Source organism: Aethalodelphis obliquidens, unplaced genomic scaffold (assembly GCF_003676395.1).
Source record: "Aethalodelphis obliquidens isolate GAN/ISIS:26980383/991018 unplaced genomic scaffold, ASM367639v1 scaffold86, whole genome shotgun sequence".
Lineage (NCBI taxonomy): Eukaryota > Metazoa > Chordata > Mammalia > Artiodactyla > Delphinidae > Aethalodelphis > Aethalodelphis obliquidens.
In genome coordinates this window covers 5,281,700-5,305,801 of record NW_020838030.1, presented here as the reverse complement: position 1 = coordinate 5,305,801, position 24,102 = coordinate 5,281,700, and the positions used below count along the sequence as shown (strand labels likewise).

The following is a 24,102-nucleotide window of genomic DNA, read 5'->3' as shown; positions in this document are numbered from 1 at the left end:
GAAAGGCAAGTCTTCAAAAAACGATTAGGGAAAGGTGAAAGGAAAATAACAGGCAAAGGATGACTCAATAAAAGGATACACTGAGGCAACTACAGTAAAAACAGAAAATCGCCGCCACATGACTGTGGAGAGCCAGACAAGACCCTTTGTCTACACTAGAAATACTCAGACCAGAAGGGCATTTCCTAAGTGATAAGCCCAAGGTCCCATGCAGGGAGGGGCTCGTTCTACAAGGAAGTGGTGTTGGAGGGAGTTCCTAAGGATTTTGAAGGTCTGGGTTGGACAATTTCAGTCTGAGAACCTAAGAGCAGAGAGACAGACTCAAGCAGGATGAGGGTCTAGCAGATTCTGTCTCGGAGTGGGGCAGCCAACCAATAAGTCCACAGTGGGCCTCACTCCCCTGACTCCTAGCAGCCATCAGACACTGAGCTAACAGCCCTTGACCATCCTCGCTTCTGGTGAAGTTCTTGCAATTTCTACCACCAAATACCAAAGTTTCCTAAGAAGATTCAGACCCCAGCAGCTGGCAGAGAGGTTCTGAGGCTGGCACCAGGAGCCTCTGGAGAGGAAGGTGCTTCATACGAAACTCGGGCTTCCAAGCAGAAGCAGCCAGCTTGGGAGCCACCTGTGAGCAACACTGTCTCAGCCGCCTCCACCTGGTCTCTCTGCGACCCCGCCCACACCCCATCCCCTCCAAGCGGGAAAGGTCAGCCAGCTCGCAAAACAGAGGAAACCACTAGGCAGACATCTGCAGGGCTGTGCTGTGCAAGGGGAAGCCATTGTTCTGCATGGCTCCAGAACAGGCCCATGGTGTGGAAGTTACAAGGGTGAAGATTTGGATCAATATAAGGAAAACCATCAGAAGCCTTGGAGCAGTTCAAAAGAAGAGGCAGGGGTGTCTGCTGAGATGCAAGAAACGGGGGCTGATGGTATGCAAGCCAACATTATTCATTAGGAGCAGCTGCAAAAGCATCTCTGCTCCCCCCACCCTACTCCCAACCCTTCCCTGTAGCCCCCAGCTGCCTGCCACACTGTTGGGGAGATGACCAAGAGGCATCCAGGACTGCACCTTAAAGATATCTCTGACCATGCAGGGCATTTTGATATAGCCTTGCAAACAAACTGCTGCCCAATGTACTGGTCATGCTTAAATAAACAAACCTCTTCTGCTCCTCAGAGAGTAAGGCATCCTCTGTATAGTTAGTCCTGGAGGAAAATTTCAATTTGACATTGACACTGGTGCTGTTTGCATTCTTGGTCCACACTGTCTTGGCACCTATAGCAAGTCTTTCCTGAGATACAGATTTTATCTTGCTTCCAGCTGCTCTGAAGATGTCTAATTCCTCTTTGAGGTGCCCCACCCAACCCGCCTCCTAGAAAGTGAAATACAGGCAAACCACAAAGGCCATATTTTAAGTCAGACCATCCCAAACATGATATTCCCTCCAAAGTTGGAGAAAATCAGTGACTTTTATATAATGAAAATAAAAGTTCAATGAGATTTTGATTAAAATAAACAACCACCACAACACTACACCAGGTGTCACTAACTCCAGTACCTATAGGGGCCTCGGGGGCTCAGGTGAACTAGCAGAGCAGGCGAGGTTAGGGGGATGAGGACAGTGGCCAAGTGAGAGCTCGAATCCTACCCAGGAAGGGCTCTGGCGCTCAGCCCCATCGCGTGCTGCCACATGGGAATGCAGGCCCAGCGCTGCCAGACCTTCTGACTTTTTAAAAAGGTGCTGGAAGTCCAGATTTTATGTGAAATCTCCTCATTTTTACTTGTTGGCATCTAATTCACATTTTTCAAAGACACAGCCCAGGCCAAATCAAACACGACTAAGGGCTGGATCTGGCCTGTGTGCCTTCAGTTTGCAAGCTCTGCATAAAAGTTCAGCTTAAACAAATTACCAGAATGTGCAAAACAGATCCTTCCCCATCACCCCCTCCATCTCTGAGAAATGAGGGGGGCGTCAGGGACAGCGTTGCAGGTGAGATGAGGTTCAGGAATGAAGCAGGGCCAGTGACGTGTGCTGTCCAAATCTCTAGGTGAGAGCTGCAAGTTTACATTTCCACTTGGACAGAGTCCGAGCAAAATGGCTGCCTCTTCAGCGTGTTCTGCTTTCCTCTATCAGAAAGCAAGATTTTTACTTTTGTTAAGGAAATTATCTTCTTCCACTGGGCTGCAGGAAGCAGAATCACAGGGTTGGCAGAGACCTTATATGTCACTTAGAACAAACCTCCCTCTGATGCCTAAATCCTCACTCTGACAATCTTTTCCCGGGGCATGTCACCCAGCTTCAAACTCCTACACCAGGGAGCTTGAGGCTTCCTGAGGCTGTCTGCCTGTCCTTTCAAGACAGCTCTAATTGTTAGAAAGGTCTTCCAGACACTAAACTTCCATAAACCCAGCCCCAAATCAGATTACGTTTTTTGGCAGCTGCCTCCCCATGACTCACACCAAACTTAATGTCAACGAGAACCTTGAGTCTTTTTCACCAGCGCTCTGCTGAGCACACCTCTCCCCAGTCTGTGCTTGGCCAGCTGGGTTCTTAGACAGAAGGGCAAGCTTTACACTTTCTTCCTTCTTAAATTTCAGCCCACCTACAGGTTGTGATAAGGCAGCCATCCATTAACAGGTACAAATCTTTGTTAGTGTCCCAGATTCTTTTAAGAGGACCTTGGCACTACCTCTGCCCCACAGATTTCTGGAGCTGAGGGCCCTGCGTGCAATCAATAACACAGAAGGCACTGGGGCATTTGCCAGTAAATACGACCTGCTGTCTCCTTCTCCAAAGCCTGGTTGCTGGAAATATTTATGGAGGATTGAATGAAGGTTGGTCCCTTCCTCCAGATCAAAAAACTCAAACGCCCAAGCAGGTAACAAAAATGAGTGAAGTGAACTAGGTGGGCCCTAGAAAAAGTGGAGCCTGTGCCCCAGTTGGAGGGGGCAGCCAATTCTTGCCTCTGTCTGAAAACAGGCGCCCAGTGTTTTCTAGATCTTCCCATTTCATAAGAAATGCCAGAAATCTGGATTTTTATGTAAAGTCTCCTGATTTTTTAAAGACTTTCTAATTTTTTTTTTTTTTTTTTTTTTTTTTTTTTATTTTTCAGTACGCGGGCCTCTCACTGTTGTGGCCTCTCCCGTGGCAGAGCACAGGCTCCGGACGCGCAGGCTCAGCGGCCATGGCTCACGGGCCCAGCCGCTCTGCAGCATGTGGGATCTTTCCGGACCGGGGCACGAACCCGTGTCCCCCGCATCGGCAGGCGGACTCTCAACCACTGCGCCACCAGGAAAGCCCAAAGACTTTCTAATTTTTTAATGTTGGGAATTAATTCACCTTTGTAAATGTTCCAAAGGCCAAACAAAACACACTAGTGAGTCTAAGTTTGCCTGCAAGCTGCCGGTTCTGCTCTAGATGTTCTAATCTCACTCTTGGATCAGATCAAGCCCTTCACATCTGGGGAAGCGTAACAGAGTGTGACCCACGTTCCAGACACTAAGCTAAATACTGAGTGTGAATTATGTCATTTAATCCTCACAAGAGTCCCAGAGAGAACTTCCCTGGTGGCGCAGCGGTTAAGAATCGCCTGCCAATGCAGGGGACATGGGTTCGAGCCCTGGTCCGGGAAGATCCCACATGCCGTGGAGCAACTAAGCCCATGAGCCACAACTACTGAGCCCGCGCGCCTAGAGCCCGTGCTCCGCAACAAGAGAAGCTACAGCAATGAGAAGCCCGCGCACTGCAACGAAGAGTAGCCCCCACTCGCCGCAACTAGGGAAAGCCCGTGCACACAGCAACAAAGACCCAACACAGCCAAAAATTAATTAATTAATTAATTTAAAAAAAAAAAAGAGTCCAGCGAGGTGCCCATTTTAAGGAGGTGGAAGCTGAGGCGTAGAGATGTGAGATGACTTGCCCAAGGTCAAGCAATCAGTAAGTAGTGAAGCTGAAATTCCATTCTGGGTCTGACTTCAGAGTTCAATGCACAGTTCCTGGACCACACTGTTTGAGCAGAATTGCTTTTAGTGAACTGTGCTTCAGTGTGCAAACTATCAACTTACACTGGGGGGTTTTTTAACTACTAAAAATGTGTTGTGACTACTACAGGGGGATGACTAAGGCCACCACGCACCACATCACCAGGTCCTCAATGGCCTCCAGCAGCTGAAGGGCCCTCCAGCCCACCTCCCCCCAGTTCCCCTCAGGGACGGGTCAGAGGCAGCCCCCACAGTGCTTCTCCTTGGGGGAGAGTGTCTTGCCCTGGACTCCAACCTCAAACTCATCCTTGAGGAAAAGTAAAGGCTTTACTTAAAGTAATGAAAGGGAGTCTCTATTCTGAAATTTGAAAGGATGGTGGCAAGTCAGGCATTGTTGTTTCATAGATATTGCACCATTTGCTATGCTGTCATGTGATTCTCATTGTGCAATCCTATCTGATGAGCATAATTTGAAAGACAAGATAGAATGTAACTTCTTGGCCTTATTAAGAAATGGCAAACCCAACTGCCCATAGAAACCAGGGAGCTTAGGGAAATGAATGAAGCAGTGGGTGTGAGATAAGGGGGTGTAGGGACCCAGGAGGAGCTCCTGGCCCAGGAAATAGTGGAGACTTAAGAGTGCAGGCCTCATCTAAGAACGGCGGCTGCCACTCAGCTCTGGCTGACTGGCTGCTGTGAGGGAACAGGGGCCCAGCACACCAGATCGTCTGGTTTGTCTCATAAGAGTCAAAAATACAGATTTTTCTATGAAGTTGCTCACTTTGTTGTGCATCTCAATAAAATACATCTTGCTTGGTGATCAGTGCTGGTCTGGAAGAAAATAAGTTGAATTTTTTTTTTTTTTTTTAGTTTTGAGCTGCTTTAAACATCTGGAGAAAGAGTAGGATATCAAGGAGTCATTCTTAAATCCAGACTTCTGAGGATGCAGTCTGGGAGTCATTGATTCTCCATTGACTTCTTCCACAAAGGGAGATAGCCACACCCTGAGTTGACCATAGGCTTGGCTGTTAAGCTCCTGGTGGTGTTAGAAGAAAGGTCAACAAGGATGGGGAGGGAGGGGGATTTTGACCTCTAGTGAGCTAAAGGCCAACTCAATTTACTTCTTCCAAGTCAGGGTCACAATGAAGAGCATGGGAATCCATCCATTGGAGTGATACAATATTATACACTTGCCAGGTTCTAGGCACCTTTGCGGACCAAAATTCCAAGAGGTTGTACTTCCAAGGAGGTCAAACGTCAAGTCTAGGTGAGTCCAGGCTTCTGACTCTCTCTTCTCCTTTGTGTCTGGTTAGGCCTGTTGGCATCTCAGAGAAAAGTCAGGGCAGTTGTCCAGGCTGGTCCCTACAGGGACGGGGCAGAGGTTCAAGCTCCAGACCAGCTTTGGTTACCCTGGAGCAACAGAACCAAGATTCAAGTATGGGCTTGGAGGGGAGGCCTGCATGCCCAAGCCGCCTGGGCCAAAGGAGTTCATGTAGAGAACCAGACTTCTGCATTAGGGTGTTGAGCCACAGCTTCAAGCCAGGTGTTCATTTCCCAGTCCGTGGCCTCTATCATCTATTTCCCTCTGGAACCTCCCGGGGTGGGGGGGGTGGGAGGGGCAAAAGCCACCTGGACAAGGGACCAGGCTGGGGCCAGGGTCCAAGGTCTGGCATCCTAACCAAAGGCCAATTTGTTATTGCCCCATTCATGTTTCTATCTATTCAAAGGAGAAATTCCTTTCAGAGCTCAATATCTTTCTCTTGAAGAGTTGGTAGTATTCTCTTAAAGATACTATTAAACTCACATTTTTAGAGTCAGTACCTCATCCCATTCTCTTAAGATTTCTCTGCTTCCTGGTTCTGTCTGCCACACGATGTGCTGTTTCTCTTAATGATAACCACTGTTTATGGGGCATCCACTGTGTGTCTGTTCTGGCCTGAGTGCTTTGCAGAAAGGCCCAACGTAGGTATTATTGTTCCTATTTTACAGTGGTACAGAGAGCTGAGCCTCAGAGAAGTTAAACAATTTGTCCACACTAATAAGCAGCACAGCTGAAATCTGAGCCCAGATCTACTGGACTCCCAAGCCTACCATATTACTCTTATACTTGTGATTATTAATAATAATAACCAACACTGAGTCCTTACTATGTGCCAGGCACTGTGTGGAGGGCTTTACATTCATTATCTAATTTAACCCCCTAGATAACTCTTTGAGGTTGGATAATTATCTCCAATTTACATATGGGGAAACTGAAGCTCAATGAGATGAAAAGGCTTGCCCAAAGTCACACAGCTAGAAAGTAGAGAAGCTGGGCTGCAAAACTCGGGCAGTTCTATACCAACAACCAGGTCCTGGGACTTCCCTGGTGGTGCAGTGGTTAAGACTCCATGCTCCCAATGCAGGAGGGCTGGGTTCGATCCCTGGTCAGGGAACTAGATCCCACATGCATGCTGCAACTAAGAGTTCACATGCCACAACTAAGGAGCCGTGAGCCGCAACGAAGGAGCACACGTGCCACAACTAAGGAGCCTCTGAGCCATAACTAATGAGCCTGCCACAACTGAGACCCAGAACAACCAAATAAATAAATAAATAAATATTTTTTTAAAAAAAACATGTCCTTACCACCAAGCCTGCACTCCTTGGTTTCCTGACATTCTCAAACTGGATAGACATGCTCATGTCCTCATCCAAATACTCAATTAAAACAATGAACAGGGCAGAGCCTTTTGGCAGGCCACTAGAGACTTCATCTAGGCTGACAACGGTCCATGCAGCAATCAGCACTTGTTTGGACAATTATGAACCCATGTAATGGTGTTCTCCAGCTGTCCTGTGCTTAGGCAACTGGTACGGGAAAGGCAGAAGACAGTGCAGATTCGTGGCAGTGCTGGAGAAGGGTCCAGACTGCCAAAGCTGAGATTGGTCCCCTCTGCTCTAACTGCAGATCTACACCAGGGCTCTGTTTCCAGTCTTGGCCCCAGTCCACCCCTCTGCCCATTCAGATGATAATTATCTGGGTCTTAGAGGTAGCGGAGCCCCTAAATTGGGCCTCAGATAATCCTTCCAGTTTTGTCAAGCAACTTATTTTCCAGGGGAAGTAAGGGACTTTGTGGTTCACCAGCCAAGGTCTGGGGTAGAGGCCAAAGAGGGCCATTGTCTGAGGAGTCCAGAGAAGGCTTATTCTAGGGCTCTGACAAACAATAAAGGAAACTGGTGATCCAGGGGGCATTCCTGTTTCTTGGGAGAGTTTTCTCCAGGGGTATCAGGATTTGCCTTTTCACAATCTTTTTTCATTCATCTTGCCCTCCCTGGAAACAGCCATCCCGCACTTGACAGTAATGAGGATGGAGAGATGTGGCTGTCTCTTTAGAAACTGGGCAATTAAATTTTCCTTAATAAAGTTCTTTACCTTCTCCTGGCAGTATCATTTCTGTTGTCGACTTGGATGAATTTTTTTTAATTCCTTTAAATAGAAGTAGAAGACAGCATTTCCTGGAAGAGCATCTTAATATTTTCATAAGCCAAAACCTAACTGTGCACGTATTTTTCTATCCTTGATAGCTATTCCAGAACTTGCTTTGAATGCCTCTTGTGTTGCAGGCACTAGGCATAAGAATTCAGGGAATGAATAAAACAAGGCCCCTGCACTCAATGAGCTCACAGGGAGACAGACACATAAACAACGCGGCGGTAATAGCAGCATGTCCGCGGGGGGAGCTAGGCAAAAATAGAAATAATTAACATTTCTGCAGCACTCTAGAGTTTACTTTCTCACACAGCACCTCATTTGATCCTCGCAGCAACTAGCGCTTAAGGTAGATAACACCCTCATTTTACGGATGAGGAAGCAAGGATGCAGAATGGAGATGTGCCTTGCTCAAAAGATAGATCAGAGATGAAAATCAGGTCTATGCCTCTGAATCCCAGACTCTGGACACAGCACCACAATGGCTTCTGATTTAAACCCAATAAACTAAATGGTTGGGCTTGACTATTCCCCCTCTAGGACCATCTCTTAGAATTGTGGAAGAGCAGGGAAAAAAATCTTCCTCGCTACATGGAGGAATAATCCAGTAAAATAATACATTGCATTTCAGCAATCATTCTTACTGTATATAATGAGCACCACAAGAAGTTAAGCATAACTTAAGTATCTCTTGCAGATGTCTTTCTTTCTTTCTACATTTCTTTCTTTTCTTTTCTTTTATAGTTCAGTTGATGTCTGAACATCCTCCACAGCAGGAAAATTTGTCAAATTCCTTACTTATTGTCATCTTGGTGGCTTTTTAATTAGAAAAGTAATCATGCTCATTATTTTAGAATTGAATCAATATTGAACAATATAAGGAGAAAAGGTCTCCTTTCTGCTGTTCCCTGTCACTACCATCCTGCCCCATCCCTGACTTCCACTCCATTCCTAGTTCCCAAGAATAAACATCATTACCAGTCAGTAAGAACTATCAGACTCTTTTTAGGCACACCTAAATAAATAAAGACAAACATTTTTTATTAAAAAAAACACAGGATTGTAACATACACACACACACACACACACACACTGGGGGTTCAGGTTTGTTTTTTTTCTCATTCATCAGTAGTCGACATGGCAACTAAATGTTCTTTTGCCTTCAAAAAACGATACACAGACAGTCAAGTTGGTGAGTTCACCACAGTCCAGGTCCAAATATTTCAAGTTCATGAAAACTGGGACACTTGTAAAACGCAGGTTCCCAGGTCCCACCCCCAGAGATTCTAATGCAGGTAGCCCAGGGGTCACACTGGGTAAAAACACTGCAATAGGCAAAGAAAGCATCATGCCTGTCTAAGAGTTACTGGAACCTTCCTCTCCCAGCTGCCCATACAGGTAACGCCACCTCTACTGATGGTTTTCCAGTACTGTTGCATTTTCCTCTCCCTACTAATTGGTACACTCACTGAGGGCGTCACCTGTAGGCTCAGGTTCACTGTCCAAAGACTCAATGTTGGTGACCTTCTGAGTGGTTGAGCTAACATTTCCATCGTTCAGTGAATGCTCCTGTGTGCCAAGCAGCATGCTGGAAATTCTGATGTGTGTTATTTCAACTAATTCTCACACACACACATACACACACACACGAGTAGGTATGACTATCCCCATTTTTCATATACGGAAACTGATGAGGTATTATATCTATTTTTCTTCTTTCTTGGATTAAAAAAAAGACATCACTCAGCTGATGAGCCATAAGCCAAGACACAAACCCAGGTCTGTGCAATTCCATCCAGAGCACGGTCCCCCCCATAACACAGCTGCCTCCTTCCACAATCCATACTCTTGTCTCACCCAATTTATGTGACTTTAGCCTAACTCTATCCAACCAAGATGATTTTCAATCCTCTTCAGTTGATCCCTGGTTTTAATTTCACCTTAAAAGCACTTATCCTATGATTATATTTACCAACTTGAGTATAACTATTAGAAAATTCCTTTTTTGGAACTACTTTTATCTTTTACACAAAGAATTGTGTGTTACTCTTAGAAGAACCCATCTTCCTGACCCCTTAAGTATTTTGATAGCTTCTGACCCTTCTCTAAATGGAAAGATGGTTCGGTCTAGATCTTAAATAACTCAGGAAATAATGGTGGTGAGGTAAGCTTAGCCAATATGATTCAGTTTTACAGACAAATATCAGAAATCACAACATTTTCAGCAATTTAGATCCATTTGCTACAGGTTCCCTGAAGAACTCTGAACCACCCTTACATAATACTCAATCTTTTTGTGATTACAAGTTAAAATGTGTCTCCCTCACAGCATTATAAAGTCTATGAGGGCAGGGAATATAGAAGGAACTCAATAAATACTTGTTAAACTAAATCAAAGTGGACTGACCCACCACAACCTCAACATTTCTTTCCCACTATTCCCAATGGTCTAAAAATTCTGTGTTTCTGGCAGGAGACAATAGGACCCCTGCTGTTTTGGGCGCAGAGTTTCGATGGCACTATTATGCCAAGTATGAGATCCAGCAAGACAGAGACACTCAGGATAAGACCTGAGACAGGAGGGTCAGGCCAGAACTGATCAGGCCAAAGCCCTACATTAGCTTTGTCAAGGGACAAGTAAACTCAAAAGACCAAAACCAGGCAAAAGCTCCGGAGTCCAAATGACTGGGGTTGGAGGTCCAGGAGTAATCAGTTACCAGGTGTCAGAAGTGAGAGAGTGGCTGTTGTTCTGCCTCAGTTTCCCCAAGATGATAATATGTCTTCAGGAGATCCAAAACATACTGTCTGGAGAGGCCACTGATCAAAATACAGATGCTGTAAACTAAAAAGTAACGTGCTGGCAACTCTGCTTGAAATATCCTGCTGAGACAACAGCTGGGGAGCAGTCACATTGCTCAGACAGTTTGCATTCTTTAGTACAAATGAAATCAGAGAAGAGACACCCACTCTTTTCTGTCCCTGAAGGTGGCTAAGGTGTTTCACTGGTAAGGGTCCTCTCATGGCATGTCTCTCTAATTCCTTATAAGGCACTCTAAGCTATGGATGGTCCCCCTTTGGAGCTGTCCCCTCCCACCAAGCTCCAATTCCTCCATAGGAACTCTACCTGCCTACAGGAATCCAGGCCTTTCTGTCTGACAAAGAGTTGGAAAACTTACTGATCTATAGTAAACCATACCCAGGAAATACCCTCACCAGCCATCAGAAGAAAAGGGATAGCAGGTTACCACTGCTAGGAGCAGACCGGCAAACAGGAACCCCAAAAGTACCACTGATGACCAGGGACGCGGGCAGAGGGCCAACAATGAGGAAAGGTACCACCAGGGAGGGGGAACCTGCTGTGGAGGCTAAATTCTTTGCCTTTGACAGGTCTCTCCTTTTAATACTTCCTGCCAAAGGCAGGAACAGCTGCCTGGGTACCAACAGGGAAGTGAGACTATGTAGGACCAGGAAGGGGAGATTTTTTAGCTGAAAGTAGCTGGGACAGATGTGGAGATGGGGAAGTTCTTGATGAGTTTTATATAAATCTGGTGGGACAGAAATGGCCACACACAAACCTATCACCACAAGAAAATGGTTTCCGACAAACAAATCCCCAGCCCTCATGGACCATCAAAACACGTGGGAGGTCATGCATATTGACTGATGTTCTTACTTAGCAAAGTCTCTTTATTGTAAGGTCATACTCTATTTCAAGCCGTAGGCCTATAGGCCTACGATGTTTTGCCTATCAGCTTCATTTTTATAATTTTTCATTAAAGACCTAGGATCCTATTTTTTGTTATATATAGATATAAAACAGATCTGAAGTCTGAAAGGTAATACACTGAATTTTTACAGTGATTATCTCAGGTAGTGACTTCTAGATTCTTCTATTTTTCCTGTATTTTCAAAACTTTTAAAAGAATGAGCATGCATTATACCCAAAAATCAGAAAAAAGTATTATCAAAAAATAAGAGTTTCATCCACTGTCTCCAAGGTCAAAGACTCACAGGAGCCAGTGGTTAGAAAGGAACTTCAAAATCCTCTCACTTCTGGTCTTATCTCCCACCCCTACTCCATTCTACCTACTCTGGATTTTAGCCACATCAGACTTCTCACCATTGTCCAAGTACCCAGGCCCTTTCATGACACCCATGCTTTTGCGCTTGCTGTTCTCTCTTCATGAGATGCCTTTCACCACTTGGAGAGCTTCTACCTATCCTTCAAAACCCTACCCAAAAGTCCTTTCTTCTAGAAGAACTTCTCCATCTCTCCCCAGCAAAGCTGTCACTTTCACTCTGAGTTTCCACAGTGTGTGATTCCAGTGCTGTCCCAGTACTTACCACACTGTACTACAATCGATTAATCTATTTTTGTAACTATCTTTCCTGGAAAACTATGAGTCCATCGAAGACAGGGACAGGGACCATATTTTATCCATTTCTGTGTCCCCATTTCAGCTATATAATAGGAACTCAACAGAAAACATTAAATTCCCTGCAGTATCCCTGCAAGTGGCCCCCTGGTCTCTCTATCTCATTCCCCTCTAAGCCAAAGGTTGGACAGCTCTGCATAGATACAATTGTCCCTTCTTTGGATTCTTCGTCTTCTTGAATTACCTCTCAGTCAGGGTTTCAGAAAGCCTGGATCTGCTCCATTATGTGCCTCTAAACTACAATTCCTGGTACAAGCCCATTCACCCCAAAGCAGAATATACATGTGTGCTTAGGTGCAAAGTCCGGGGACCCAGTGGTAAAGAATCCGCCTTCCAATGCAGGGGATGCAGGTTCGATCCCGGGTCGAGGAACTAAGATCCCACACGTGTGGGGCAACTAAGCCCGGGTGCCGCAACTACTGAGCCCGCTCACCTCAACAAGAGAGAGAAAACCTGCACGCCGCGACAAAGAGCACACGCGCCGCAAGGAAAAAAGATCCCACATGCCTCGCCAAAGATCCCATGTGCCGCAACTAAGACCTGACGCAGCCAAAAAAATAAATTAAAATAATAAAATAAAATAAATAAATATTAAAAAAAAAAAAAAAGGCCAGCACAAGGACATCTACACTTACCATTCACTCACCGAATCCCACGGTCACCTATTATATACCAAATGTTATTCTAGGTACTAACAAAACACAAATGGACATGAGAAACAAAACTCTTGTTCTTAAAGACTTTCAATTCCGGTAAAAAGAAAAAAGAAGGGAAAATATCGTATAGGGAAAACATCATACAGCTTGAAGTGCTCTCCTGAGACTTCAAGTCAGCTAATCCAATAGTTACTCCATAGATACTTAAGATTGGGTGGTCAGGAAGTGACATGCAAGCCAAGAGTTGAATACCTAGAAGAGGCCAGCCATGTGACAATCCAGGGGAAGAGGATTCCAGAAAGAAGGAAAAGCTAAGTGCAAAGTTCCAAAGGGGGTACAATTTTAGAGAATTCAAGGCACCAGGAGAGTGGAGAGATGAGCTGGCTGAGATGGGCAGAGTAGGGCTTCGTAAGCCCAGCTAGCAGCTTGGATTCAATTCTTGAGCAGTGAGATACTACCAGAGGGTTTGAAACTAGGAAGTGACATGATTAGATTAAATTGTGTGAGGATTACTGCTGGCTGCTGCAGGGAGACAGACTATAAAGACAAGAGAAGAAGCAGAGAGACCAGTTAGGAGAGCGGCTTTAACGCAGGCCTAGACTTTTTTGGTTGTCACAACTTTGGGGGCGGGGAGGTGGCTGCTGACACCTCTACCTAGTGGGTAGAGGTCAGGGATGCTGCTCAACATCCCACATGGTGCAGGACAGCCCCTCACAACAAAAAATGACGCAGCCCCGGGCTTCCCTGGTGGCGCAGTGTTTGAGAGTCCGCCTGCCGATGCAGGGGACATGGGTTCGTGCCCCGGTCTGGGAAGATCCCACATGCCACGGAGTGACTGGGCCCGTGAGCCATGGCCGCTGAGCCTGTGCGTCTGGAGCCTGTGCTCCGCAACGGGAGAGGCCACAACAGTTAGAGGCCCGCGTACCGCCAAAAAAAAAAAAAAAAAAGACACAGCCCCAAATATCAGTAGTGCGGAGGTGGAGAAACCCTAAGTTAGGGGGATGTTGCCGTGGTCCCAAGAAGAGGTGATGGTGGCCTGGGCCAGGATGGTGCAGATGTAAAAGGAAGGAAATTCACTGCATTTAATATTTTGAAATATTGAAGGTTTTCCTCCCATATTTCCTTAGACTTCCTGGACCTTATTCAGGCAGGGAGGGCATTCTGTGTTCACTGTCTCAGGGATAATACAGGGAAAGAGTCAATTCTTGGCTTTTGACTTTCAAAATCGCAGCCCTCAGGGAGAAGAGAAAGAATGTGGGTTATGGACAATAGCTTTGAGAGAATGATGACAAAGAGCCAGGCTACCACCCCTATTAATCCCCCTCTCCTTCCCTCCCCCACACATGGATAAAGATTCTGGGAGACTATAAAGCAAGGTGTGTGTAGATTTTATGGATCTGTAAGAAAATAACCCACATCCTGCCTCACCACAGACAAGCCCAGGGAAGGAGGGTGATGAGGGAATGTCCACATATATTTGCACAATCTGAGACCCGAGGAACTGGGCCACTTCCCCAGGCAGCACCCTAGGGAGGTCCTGGAGGAGAAGTGAGTGCTGGACACAGCAAGATGGGCCTGAGACTAATGCCCAGAGTCTCTCACGACCCAGCACGGTGTGTGAGTCCCAGGATGACCCCCAGTGCCTGCAAATCTCATAGAAGGAGGTGAGGAGGGGAACAGGCAAAATGGCCTCAGGTTTGGAACAGAGAAGGACCACTGGCTGGACCGACCACTGCAGACCCAACAGGAAGGAGGATATCTTGGTAGTTGCCAAAGTAGATTGATAATAAACCACAACAGATGTCCCCTTGGCACTGCCCCAGTCCCCCTGCACCTTGGGACACAACACTGGAGAAAACAAGAGGAAAACCCCCAATTCACTTAGATTTATTTCTGCCACTCGCAGCAGAATAGGGATGTGAAATGTAAATCGAGTTACAGAAAAATAAAGAAAACCATATTTTTATTGCACCTGGATTTGTGGCTGAGATCTGCTCACCCTGAGGCGCCACAGGCCACGGGCTTCTGCGTGTCCATCTGCATTGTTATTAGCTGGCATCAACTGTGCGATCCCAGCGGTGGCACCAAGGTCCATTCAAGGTCCCTTGCACACTGCCTGCAGCTGAGTGCACCTCCTTACTGTCACACACAGGCGGGCACGCGCGCACACACCACGCATATTGATCAGAAAAGAACTGTCACCAAATTACCATTTAAATCAATGGTTGCGCGCTCAGTAAATGGAAATGTCAAAAGCCACATTTTCTAAGTGACCTCGAAACACCACATTGATATCACTTATCTGAGCTGGATACGCATTTGTTTTACCTCTTTCCCTCTTCAAACTGTCTTCTTAGGAAACTGTAAAAGTTAGGGAACTGGGCAAAAGGCAAAAAGAGAAAGAATCTGGGTAACCCACAAACTGTGTAGCCTGACATTGTCCAAAATGTAATCTCTGGAACAGTCTTGTGGGATATTCTATGAAAAAGGTTTACAAGGCTGAGTAAGTTTGAGGAAAGTCTGTGGCCCGCTTCTTGGCGGTTCACACTTAACACATTCAAGTCCTGTGGGAAACAAACCTATTTAACTCACTTTATGCTAGAACTTCCAAAACCTATTTGACCACAGAGCTATTTTTTTCCACCCAATGCCTCTTTACATCCAATTTCATGGAATACACCTCAGGGAACACTACTCCAAACATAAATTGGCCTAATGATTAAACAAATTAAGAGAACGGAGCCAAAACCCCACTCCTGGGCAGCCAAGATATTTTATAAACACCAACAAGCCATCAGGAAGAAATCATTTACAAGTGAAATCAAGCCGAGGATACAGCTTGCTGCAGCCTGTATTAGGCCAGAGGTTCTGAACTGAAACTCAGCACCTTTAAGACGTCAACCCCTGTCCCCTTCCTGGCAGCTACAAGGACAGGACCGAGTTTCTGAACCAGCCTCACCTCCTCTCCTCCTTTCCATGTTATACCCCCGCCTCATCCTATTTTCCAAGGCACCTCTGCTCTGCCTCCCAGGCAACCGTCCCCACCTGGCTTGCCCCACCCACCAAAGCAATTCAACTCCATGCGGTTATTGATCACCAACGAGGTGCAGGCACAAGGCTACAGCAATGAGGCTACAGCAACGAGCCAAGCGAATAGAGCTTTTGTGTTCACGGAAATATGGTCTAGAAGTGCCTGCGAGCCAGAAGTCTTCTCTGAACATCAGCTTCCACATCTGGAGGGGAAAAAAAAAAAAGTGGGAGCGTTGGACTAGAAGACACCTAGGATTGCTGGTTCTGTATTTCCAGGCTGGTGGATCCTCCGTCAAGTCTCCAGTGGGCCCTTTTTCAAAGTGGGAGTGAGGGATCTGACACAGCTAGGTGGCTAAGTAGGGGATAGCAGAGATTGGATTAGAAGGAGTGTGGAAGGGTTAGGAAGGGTAGGAAGTCAAAGACTAAAACCCGCCCCAGACTGGCCCCCCAGTGAAGGAACCCCTGGGTTTCAGGGCCAAATTGCCCTGGCATACATCTTGCCTCCCTGTACAACTGGAAGTCAGAAAGCCTCCAGTTTAAACCTCGGCTCTGCCACTGTTCGCTCTGCAATCTGATACAATTTATGTCTCTGAATTTTACGTTTTAATCCGTAAAATAGGAATAATAATGACTATTTCACAGAATTTGGGGGATCACAAAATGAGATACCATATGCATGACTGAGACGTAGAGATAAATAAATTACCTCCCACTGATAAGCAAAGCTGTATAGCCTGAAATGAAGCATGGCTTGTAACAGTCACTGAATGAGTGAGTGAGTGAGTGAATGAATGAACAAATAATAGAGGTTTCTGGAAAGGAAAGGTCGTCCCTAGCATATAAACTCTGGTGGTGAGAACTCCAGAAATGGCCAATATAGACCCCCAGATCCACTGATTTCCTCAGACTGGGAGGTGCCTGGTGTGCCATGTGCCCCAACCACATCCCACCACGACTGTGACAGACATCACCCCACCAAACATCACCTAAGCTTTCAACACATCAGCCTTCACCCAGTCTCCATAGACAAACATCTCCCCTATCAGGCACAAACAAGGAAACTCATCAAGCCATGAAAAATATTTCCTTAACAAATAAAAGCTCCACTTTCAATGGAACAGAAAGTATGACATTGTTAGGGGTTGAATGTTTGGTGTTCCTCCCCAGATTCACATGTTGAAGCCCTAACCTCCAATGTGATGGTGTTTGGAGATGGGTAGGGCCACTGGGAGGTGATTAGGCTCACATGAGATCATGAGAGTGGTGCCCTCATAATGGAAATAGTCCCCTTCTAAGAAGAGGAGGATAGAGAGCTCTCTCTCCACACACAGAGGAAAGACCATGTGAGCACAGCGAGAAGGCAACTGTCTACAAGCCAGGAAGCGCGCTCTCACCAGGAACCAAATCTGTGGGCACCTTCCTTGATCTTAGGCTTCCCAGCCTCCAGAATTACGAGAAGTAAATGTCTGTTGTTTAAGCCACCCAGCCACCCATGGTATATTGTTATAGCAGCCCAAGCTAAGACAAGTGTCAAAGAAAATATAACTCGAGCTTGAGCTTGAGCTGTGAGTTATAAGAGTAAAACTTCTTATTAGTAACTTATCAGTCACTCACTCAACTGATTGTACGCCAATCACATGGGGGAAATGAAAATGACCATAAGCATTTCTGCCCTCAAGAGTTCATGGCTGAAGGACTAAACATAAAATAGGAATGAAGGATAATAAGGCTAAAAATAGAGAGGCACATGTGAGGAATCACTCATTCTGCCCAGAAGAGTTATTAGGAAGGCGTCATGGAAGAGGGATCATTTGAGCAGGCATTGAAGTATGGTCAGGAGTTGCCCAGACAAGAAAAAAAGAAAAAAAAAAGAGGGGAAGAAGGAGTCATTTTAAGCAGAATAAAGGCACAAATGGGGAAATATTTGGAGGTGAAAAAGTGTATGGAGGATGCAGAGACAAGGAATTGGTCTAAAGTGGATATGAGAGCACAGGCCTATAATAGAGAAAACAACTGAAGATGAAACAGGTAAATTGGCTGAGGCCCCATCACCAAGACCCTTTATGGATGTCAACTTGTAGGCCACAAGTTGCAGACTGGTGGGCACAGGCTGAAGCTCTCCTACCAACAGGTTTGCTCATGTAGCAAAGAGTTTCTTAAAAACTTGAGCTACCACTTAAAAATCAGGAGATTTTCATCATGGCCTTGGATTTGGCAAAAGATTCTTAGATATGACACCAAAAGCATGGGAAAAGAAAGAAAGAAATAGATAATCAGAACTTCATAAAAATTTTAAAACTTTTGTGATTCAAAGGACACCATCAAAAAAGGGAAAAGATAACCAACAGAATGGGATAAAATATTTGCAAATCATGTATCTGATAAGGAACTTGTATCCAGAATGTAGAAAGAACTCTTATAGCTCAATAATGAAAAAGACAACCCAATTTTTTAAACATTTTAAAAGTTAAATTTTTAAATATTTAAAATGATAATCAGGAGACTTTGGTTTAAAATCCAGATGCCCTGGAAACACTGAAAGAACTAACCACTCTGGGCTCACATCCCTTCATGGTAATGACAGGCGAGAGCTGAGCAGGGGCTGCCTCCTCTAAGTGAGCTCTCTAATCAGCCACAGTCCTCACTACTCCCCACTGTTCCCCAACCCAGCCTACTTTCCTCACTGAAGCCACTGAAGGTGGTGAGGCCTCCTAAGGTCATTGTCCAATCACTCTATCGCATAATCTCTTTAAGACTAAATTCATTCTGGTGCTGAGTTGGAAGTTTTTTATGTTTGGGGTTTTTTAAATTTCTTTTCCTTCACTGATTTTATTGCCATATTCCAAGAAAACTCTTAGCCAAGAATGTATCCTATATTTTGCGTCTCTCACAACACCCAGCACAAGACTAAGAACAAAGCCGATGCTCAATGTTCACTGAATGAACCTATAAATGAATGAGTAAATAAATACTTCTCTGTGATCTTCTTCAATACCTTGTCTTCTTCCCCCCAATTCTAGACTTACGCCATTAAGAAGATGGCCTAAAATGAATATGGATGTGTAATAAAAAAATAAAACACGAAAATCAATCACTACATTTCTATTTTCATTTTCTATTAAGATGAAATGGAAATGGGAATTCTGAATAAATGCAGAACAGACCATTATGTCTAACAGCAAGACGAATTAGAGCCCAGGACAGTGGAGAGCACCTGCAAATAAGATTACCAAACACTATCAGGGATCTTTGAGGAAATTGTGAAAAATAGGATAGGCGCCATAAAGCTGGAGGTGGGCAAATGTTCTGATTTTCAAGAGGGGAAAGAAGTTCGAGCTTGCCAGTTCCAGACTGAGAATATGGTGTCACTCTCAGGCATGGTTCCTGAACAGATTCATAAAGGGACACTTGTGAACACCTCGGACAGAAAGCAACATCGCTTTGGAGCCAGCACAGGGTCACCAAGAACAAGTCATATTAAATTCACTTCATTTTCTTCTCTCTGACAAGGCTCCTAGCCTAGTGGATGAGAGAAATATAGCAGATAAAATATATACAGTGCAATGATGAGGTGGGCAGTGAAAAGGGCTAATTCAACCCTTGGGCTGTATTAATAGAAGCATTACATACACCATAAAGGAAGTGATAGTGGTTTTCTTTCTCCAACCACATTTAAAGAGTCGCATTTAGAACTTAGTATCACTCTTAAAGAAGGCTTTTGACAGTACAATCTTTTGGAGGTCTATTTGGCAAAATCTCTTCAAAAGCATAAAGCTCTAATCCAGATTACTGGTATCTGTTGAAAAATTGAAAGATCTGGCTGGGCCTACATTCTAAGTGGTAACAACTGGTTGAACCCAAGTAGAGACTGCCCATTTGGACAGGACATGTGCTCTCGGGCTGACCATAACTACCACCTCTTCTTATGTTGCCCTGGTTGAGGCAGTGGGCCAGCTGCCACAACTCATCTTACTTAGCCAGCTTCACTCACTTATTCTACCTGCCAAGTACTCAAAGGCACTGGAGTTTGCAACCCGGGATGCAGTAGCTCCCAAGGTGAGTGAAGATGATAAAGCAGCAGTGAACCATCTTATATGAACAAATGGGAGATAATCATAGTCCCTGGGTTATGATCGGAGTCTCCAAACACCCAATGGGCAGTCATGGGAAAGAAGCATCTGTCTTGTTCTATGAAGTCCCAAGGTATAGAACCAAAAGGTGGATTAGAGACATACTTAACCCAACATAAAAACCACTTACAACAGCCAGAGTGGTCCAAAAATAGAATATGTGGGCTTGGGAAGTGGTGAGTTCTCTATCACTGGAAATGTGCAAGCATGTGGTGTACTACTGTGTTGCAGGTATATAATCAAAGGGATTCAAGTATCTGATTAGGCAAGAGAAGGCATGAGTCTGAAATTTTTCACAATAGGAAAAAAAAAAGCTGTTTTAAAACATTCCCCTTTAAAGAAAAAAAAAAATTCCCCTTTGTTAGGTCAGTAAATGCTTCAAAAAGAGAAAAAAGGGACTAAGCCAACAAAGAACTCAGTATCATTTTTAAAAATCAAAAGTTCCCCTCACAAAATGCACAGAGGACAAAATCTGTCAAACTAGGTGGAGTGTTTGTGGCAAACTGGCCAGATGATATCGAAGGTAATTGGCATCAGGCATTATTTTTGGTGTTTGGTCAAACGCTCTTCAGAGGCCAGCAACAAAGGCAAGGGAGGAAAGTAAGAGGGTAAACAATGGGCCGTGATCGAGAGGCAGCCGGTCCCCACCACAAAACTGCCATCTGCTACTGACATCAATCCTTCAAGGGGCAGCTTCAGGCAAACAATGTATCGGGGACACTGGGCCTGGAAGAAAACCAGCTGCCTTCACATTTCCCACCTTGTGACCTTGGGCAAGTCATTTAACACTACAAGGCCTCAGTTTCCTCATCTCTAAAACTGAGCTCCTACAGACCCTGTCTGTAGTTTGTGTAGGCCAAGAGTGGTGAGGTCTGGGAGTGAGCCATGGAAACAGTTGAGCCCTGAACACACATCAATAGTTATGATGATGATGATGAACAAAGAGAATTTTGACAGAAAAGATTCCGGACAATTTCGGGCGCAATAGCATCCTGACCTAAATTGTGTGGGTGTCAACCCTGAAGGAATAAAATCAAACTCTTTTAACTAGAATGCAGAGACATTTAGAGTCTGGAAGAGACAAGATCATTTGGACAAATTTCCTGCTGAAATGCATTACCTTGTCCGTGCTAATTAGTTGTTAAAATAAAGGCAAAAAATAAAAAGTAAAAGAATCAGCCAGAGCTATAAATGTTTAATTGATCCTCAAGCAAAGTTCAGGGGCCCAGTGGTGGCAATCCTTCAAAAATGAGATGAGCACATTTTCTACCAAGACGATGCTTATAAAAACTCCAGACTGTCCCAAACTCACCATACCCTTCTCTCTTATGGCATTTTTCAAGGGAAACTCAGTTTTAAAAAACAGTAATAATCAGCCAGTCTTACAAAACATAAACTTCCTAAAAAGTGTGCAGGCAAAGGCTGAAACCAGGCTTTGTATTGAACACTCGAGAGAATTCAGATCTCTGACCAATAAAGGGCGGGTATCTAAATTTTCAGGAACGCTGAAACATTGTAAATCACTGTCTTCTACACTGAACTGAAAACTAAAGAGGAGGAGCCCAGGGAAGAGCAGGGTTTTCTGCTCATTTCTTCCTGGGGTCTACTGAGAGGTGATCAGCACGCCAGGTTTGAGCAGAACTGAAAGGCACAAGACGGTTGGCGAGACTGGAAAAAAACAAAGCTCTCCCCTGATGGCTGCTCCCCTCCCAAAGTTTCCCAAGCATCTGAAGCGTGTACAGCAGCTGTGATGCGCAGCCTCCCACCGCTCCTGTGGAGGCCACCCCACTTCCTGGGTCACTGAGCCTTGAGCTGCAGCAGCACCTAGAAGCAGGTGTGGAACCTCAGGTTGCCGGAGCCCCAAATAACCAACTTGCTCAACAGTCCACCTATAACCTCAGGGGCAGGCATCAACAGCCCCGAAGATGTATTTTGTCTTTACTCTTTCTTCAGGAGACCACAACACACCCTGTGTTGCAGCAAGGAGAACTGTGACCAGAAAGAAAACATATGCCAAGAGGCCAGGCCCAGGCTTCTCTTAGAGTACATCCCAAGAGAAAGGGTGAGCATGGTGGATGGTGCTTTCAGGTTTTCCTTGCCAAGGCTGAGCCTAGAACTCATGAGGGTGGGAGAAGCTCCAGTCTGGCCTAAATAAGGATTCTGCCTGAATCTGTCTATACGATTGTGTCCGGTTTCCTCTCTCCCCTTGCTAGTGTGGATTTACAGGAGTGTGCACCCAGTGAGTAGCACTAAAGCTGGAACAAGCAGTCAGAGGTCACCTCATCCTCCTGGCAAGCTTTCCCTGACACTACGGAAGCCAGGCAGCGCCTACCAGCCAGCACACTGAGCTGTTGGCTTTCAGTGAAGGCTGATGACCCTAAACACTAGTGCACAGACGGTGATCGGGGCTGCACACTGCGAGACAATACATTTTCTGCACTGAGCTCGCTCTTTATGCCTAAATGCCTGCATTAGTTTGGATCAATATGCTCCATAACAGTTAATCCATGGCAACCCAGTCCAGCTGAGAGTCACCGACAAAGAAGTGCAGCCCAGGGATGCTGCTTCCCTGAGCACATGCATGTGAATTCCAGCCCAGAGAAAGGGACAGAGGCAAAGCAATGACAAAAACCAGAAAGGAGAGAGAAAAAAACCCAGATCATTAAAAAAATAAATCAAATTAAGGGGTTTTTTGCATGGCGGGGGGAGGAGGCAGTGACTGTCAAAATGGCCTTAGAGTGACATGTCATGGCCAAGATGATGGAGTATCCGCGACACTCCTAAAGCAGGGCGTAGGATCCTCCTCACACACCTGCAATGCAGTGATCGCCGCCCGTTCTACAATCCATACTCCCAGCGCCAGTGCTCTCTGCAGTTGAAACCAGTCCGGACTTGTGCGGCTGCCACTGTTCCTCCTCACAATAAGATTATTGATGCATAACAGCATTTCATGATGGCAGGGAGGAAAAGGGAAAAAAGCCAAAGCAAGAGAAGAAGGAAAGGGGAGGGGAGGCATGACTCCCCAGCCCAAATCTCACCTTTTATTTGGGCTTCATATTCGGCAATGATCTCTTTGTCTTTCTTGAACTTAGTTTGAGATGACATCTTCCAATGTGGCCAAAGGCACTGACAGGCTGTTGGATTTATTGCTCCTTTTCTTCCCGAGTCCTCGCTCCAGCCCTGGTAATCACACGGCTCTGGTCGATTTCACAGGTGTAGGGACAAATCTCTTTCACTGGCTGCAGAGCCAGGGGAAAAAAATCCCTCTTGTTCTCAGAGGAAAATTCTCTTTACTCGCTGAAAAATGTCTGTAGTAGCTTGGTCTGGCCAAGTCCTCTTGACCAGAAGAAGAACCACCACCCTAGGAGCACGGTAACCTGCCTGATATTTTCAAGATTTTTCTTCCAAAAAAATAATATAACCGAGAGCGCTCACTCACCCCACTCACAGACACACACACACACACACACACACACACACACACACACACTTATGGGTGTACTCACACACTCATCCGGACATGCACACACACAGTTGTGAAGCACACACACACCCTCACACCCGCTTACCCGCTCACACACACACACACACACACACATCCACGAGAGGCGCGGCACCTCCTTGGTCCTGCAGTCAGCCTCCGGCTGGCTTTCGAAGGCTCTCTGCTAAGGAGATGGTCAGGTTGCCAAAGAGCCGGTCATCTCGCATCCTCCCTCCCTTCTGCGCCTTTGGTCCGATGTACAGTGAGGCTCAAAGCCAGGAGAGCGAGGTGGAAGTTCTCCTGCTGCAAGGCTTAAGCTCGGGGTGAACAGGGGGCCGGACTGCTTGCTCTGCGGGGCTGGCCAAGCGCTCCCCCCACTGCTCTCGTCACCAAGCTCCACCTCCCGGATTTTATAACAACTGACACATTGTAGCCTACAGGAGAGCAGAACTCACTGCAAGCAAAAAGGGGAAGAAACATTCACAAAAGGGAAGGAGGCAGGAAAAAGAACTGGGCTGGGGAGGCCTGAGAGGCCCCTGCAAACTCCTACCATTAGCAGTTGGGTTAGGGATTTTTCCTCCAAAAACTCCAAAAGGTCCACCTTTTCTTTGCAACATGAAATTTAATTCAATTTCTCAAAGCAATGGCTATGTGACAGTTTGTCACTCTGCCAGATCGTCTAGCAGAGGAGAGGGGCTGACCCATGTAGGCAACCTCATTAATATTTGTTGAGCATTATGGGGTGGCAGGGACAATGCCAGGCGTCTCAGACACACAGCTTTGCACAGCTGTTGGGAGCAGGCTTGCTGGAAACCCAGCCACCTCAGGGTCTCGTGGGGCTTTGGGCAAATCAATAACTCATTGAGCCTCAGTTTCCTCATCAGTAAAATGGGTTCTCTTTGGGGGCTTTTTCCT

The 24,102-nt window shown here is 45.7% G+C and overlaps 1 protein-coding gene across 5 annotated transcripts in view; it reads right to left on the bottom strand.

The window, feature by feature from the left end:
- Positions 1 to 23,534, bottom strand: part of SRGAP3 (SLIT-ROBO Rho GTPase activating protein 3) — a 252,356-nt gene extending 228,822 nt beyond the window's left edge. For 2 of the 5 annotated variants that reach the window (XR_003430173.1, XR_003430175.1), the window contains exon 1: positions 22,745 to 23,534. Coding sequence is in view for 2 of the 5 variants with exons in the window: in XM_027093960.1 (XP_026949761.1) it covers positions 22,745 to 22,811 (67 nt within the window). In the remaining 3 variants the exon portion in view is untranslated. The remainder of the gene's footprint in view (positions 1 to 22,744) is intronic. The other 3 variants (XR_003430174.1, XM_027093960.1, XM_027093961.1) reach the window with 2 other exon arrangements.
- Between the last annotated feature and the right edge of the window lie 568 nt (positions 23,535 to 24,102).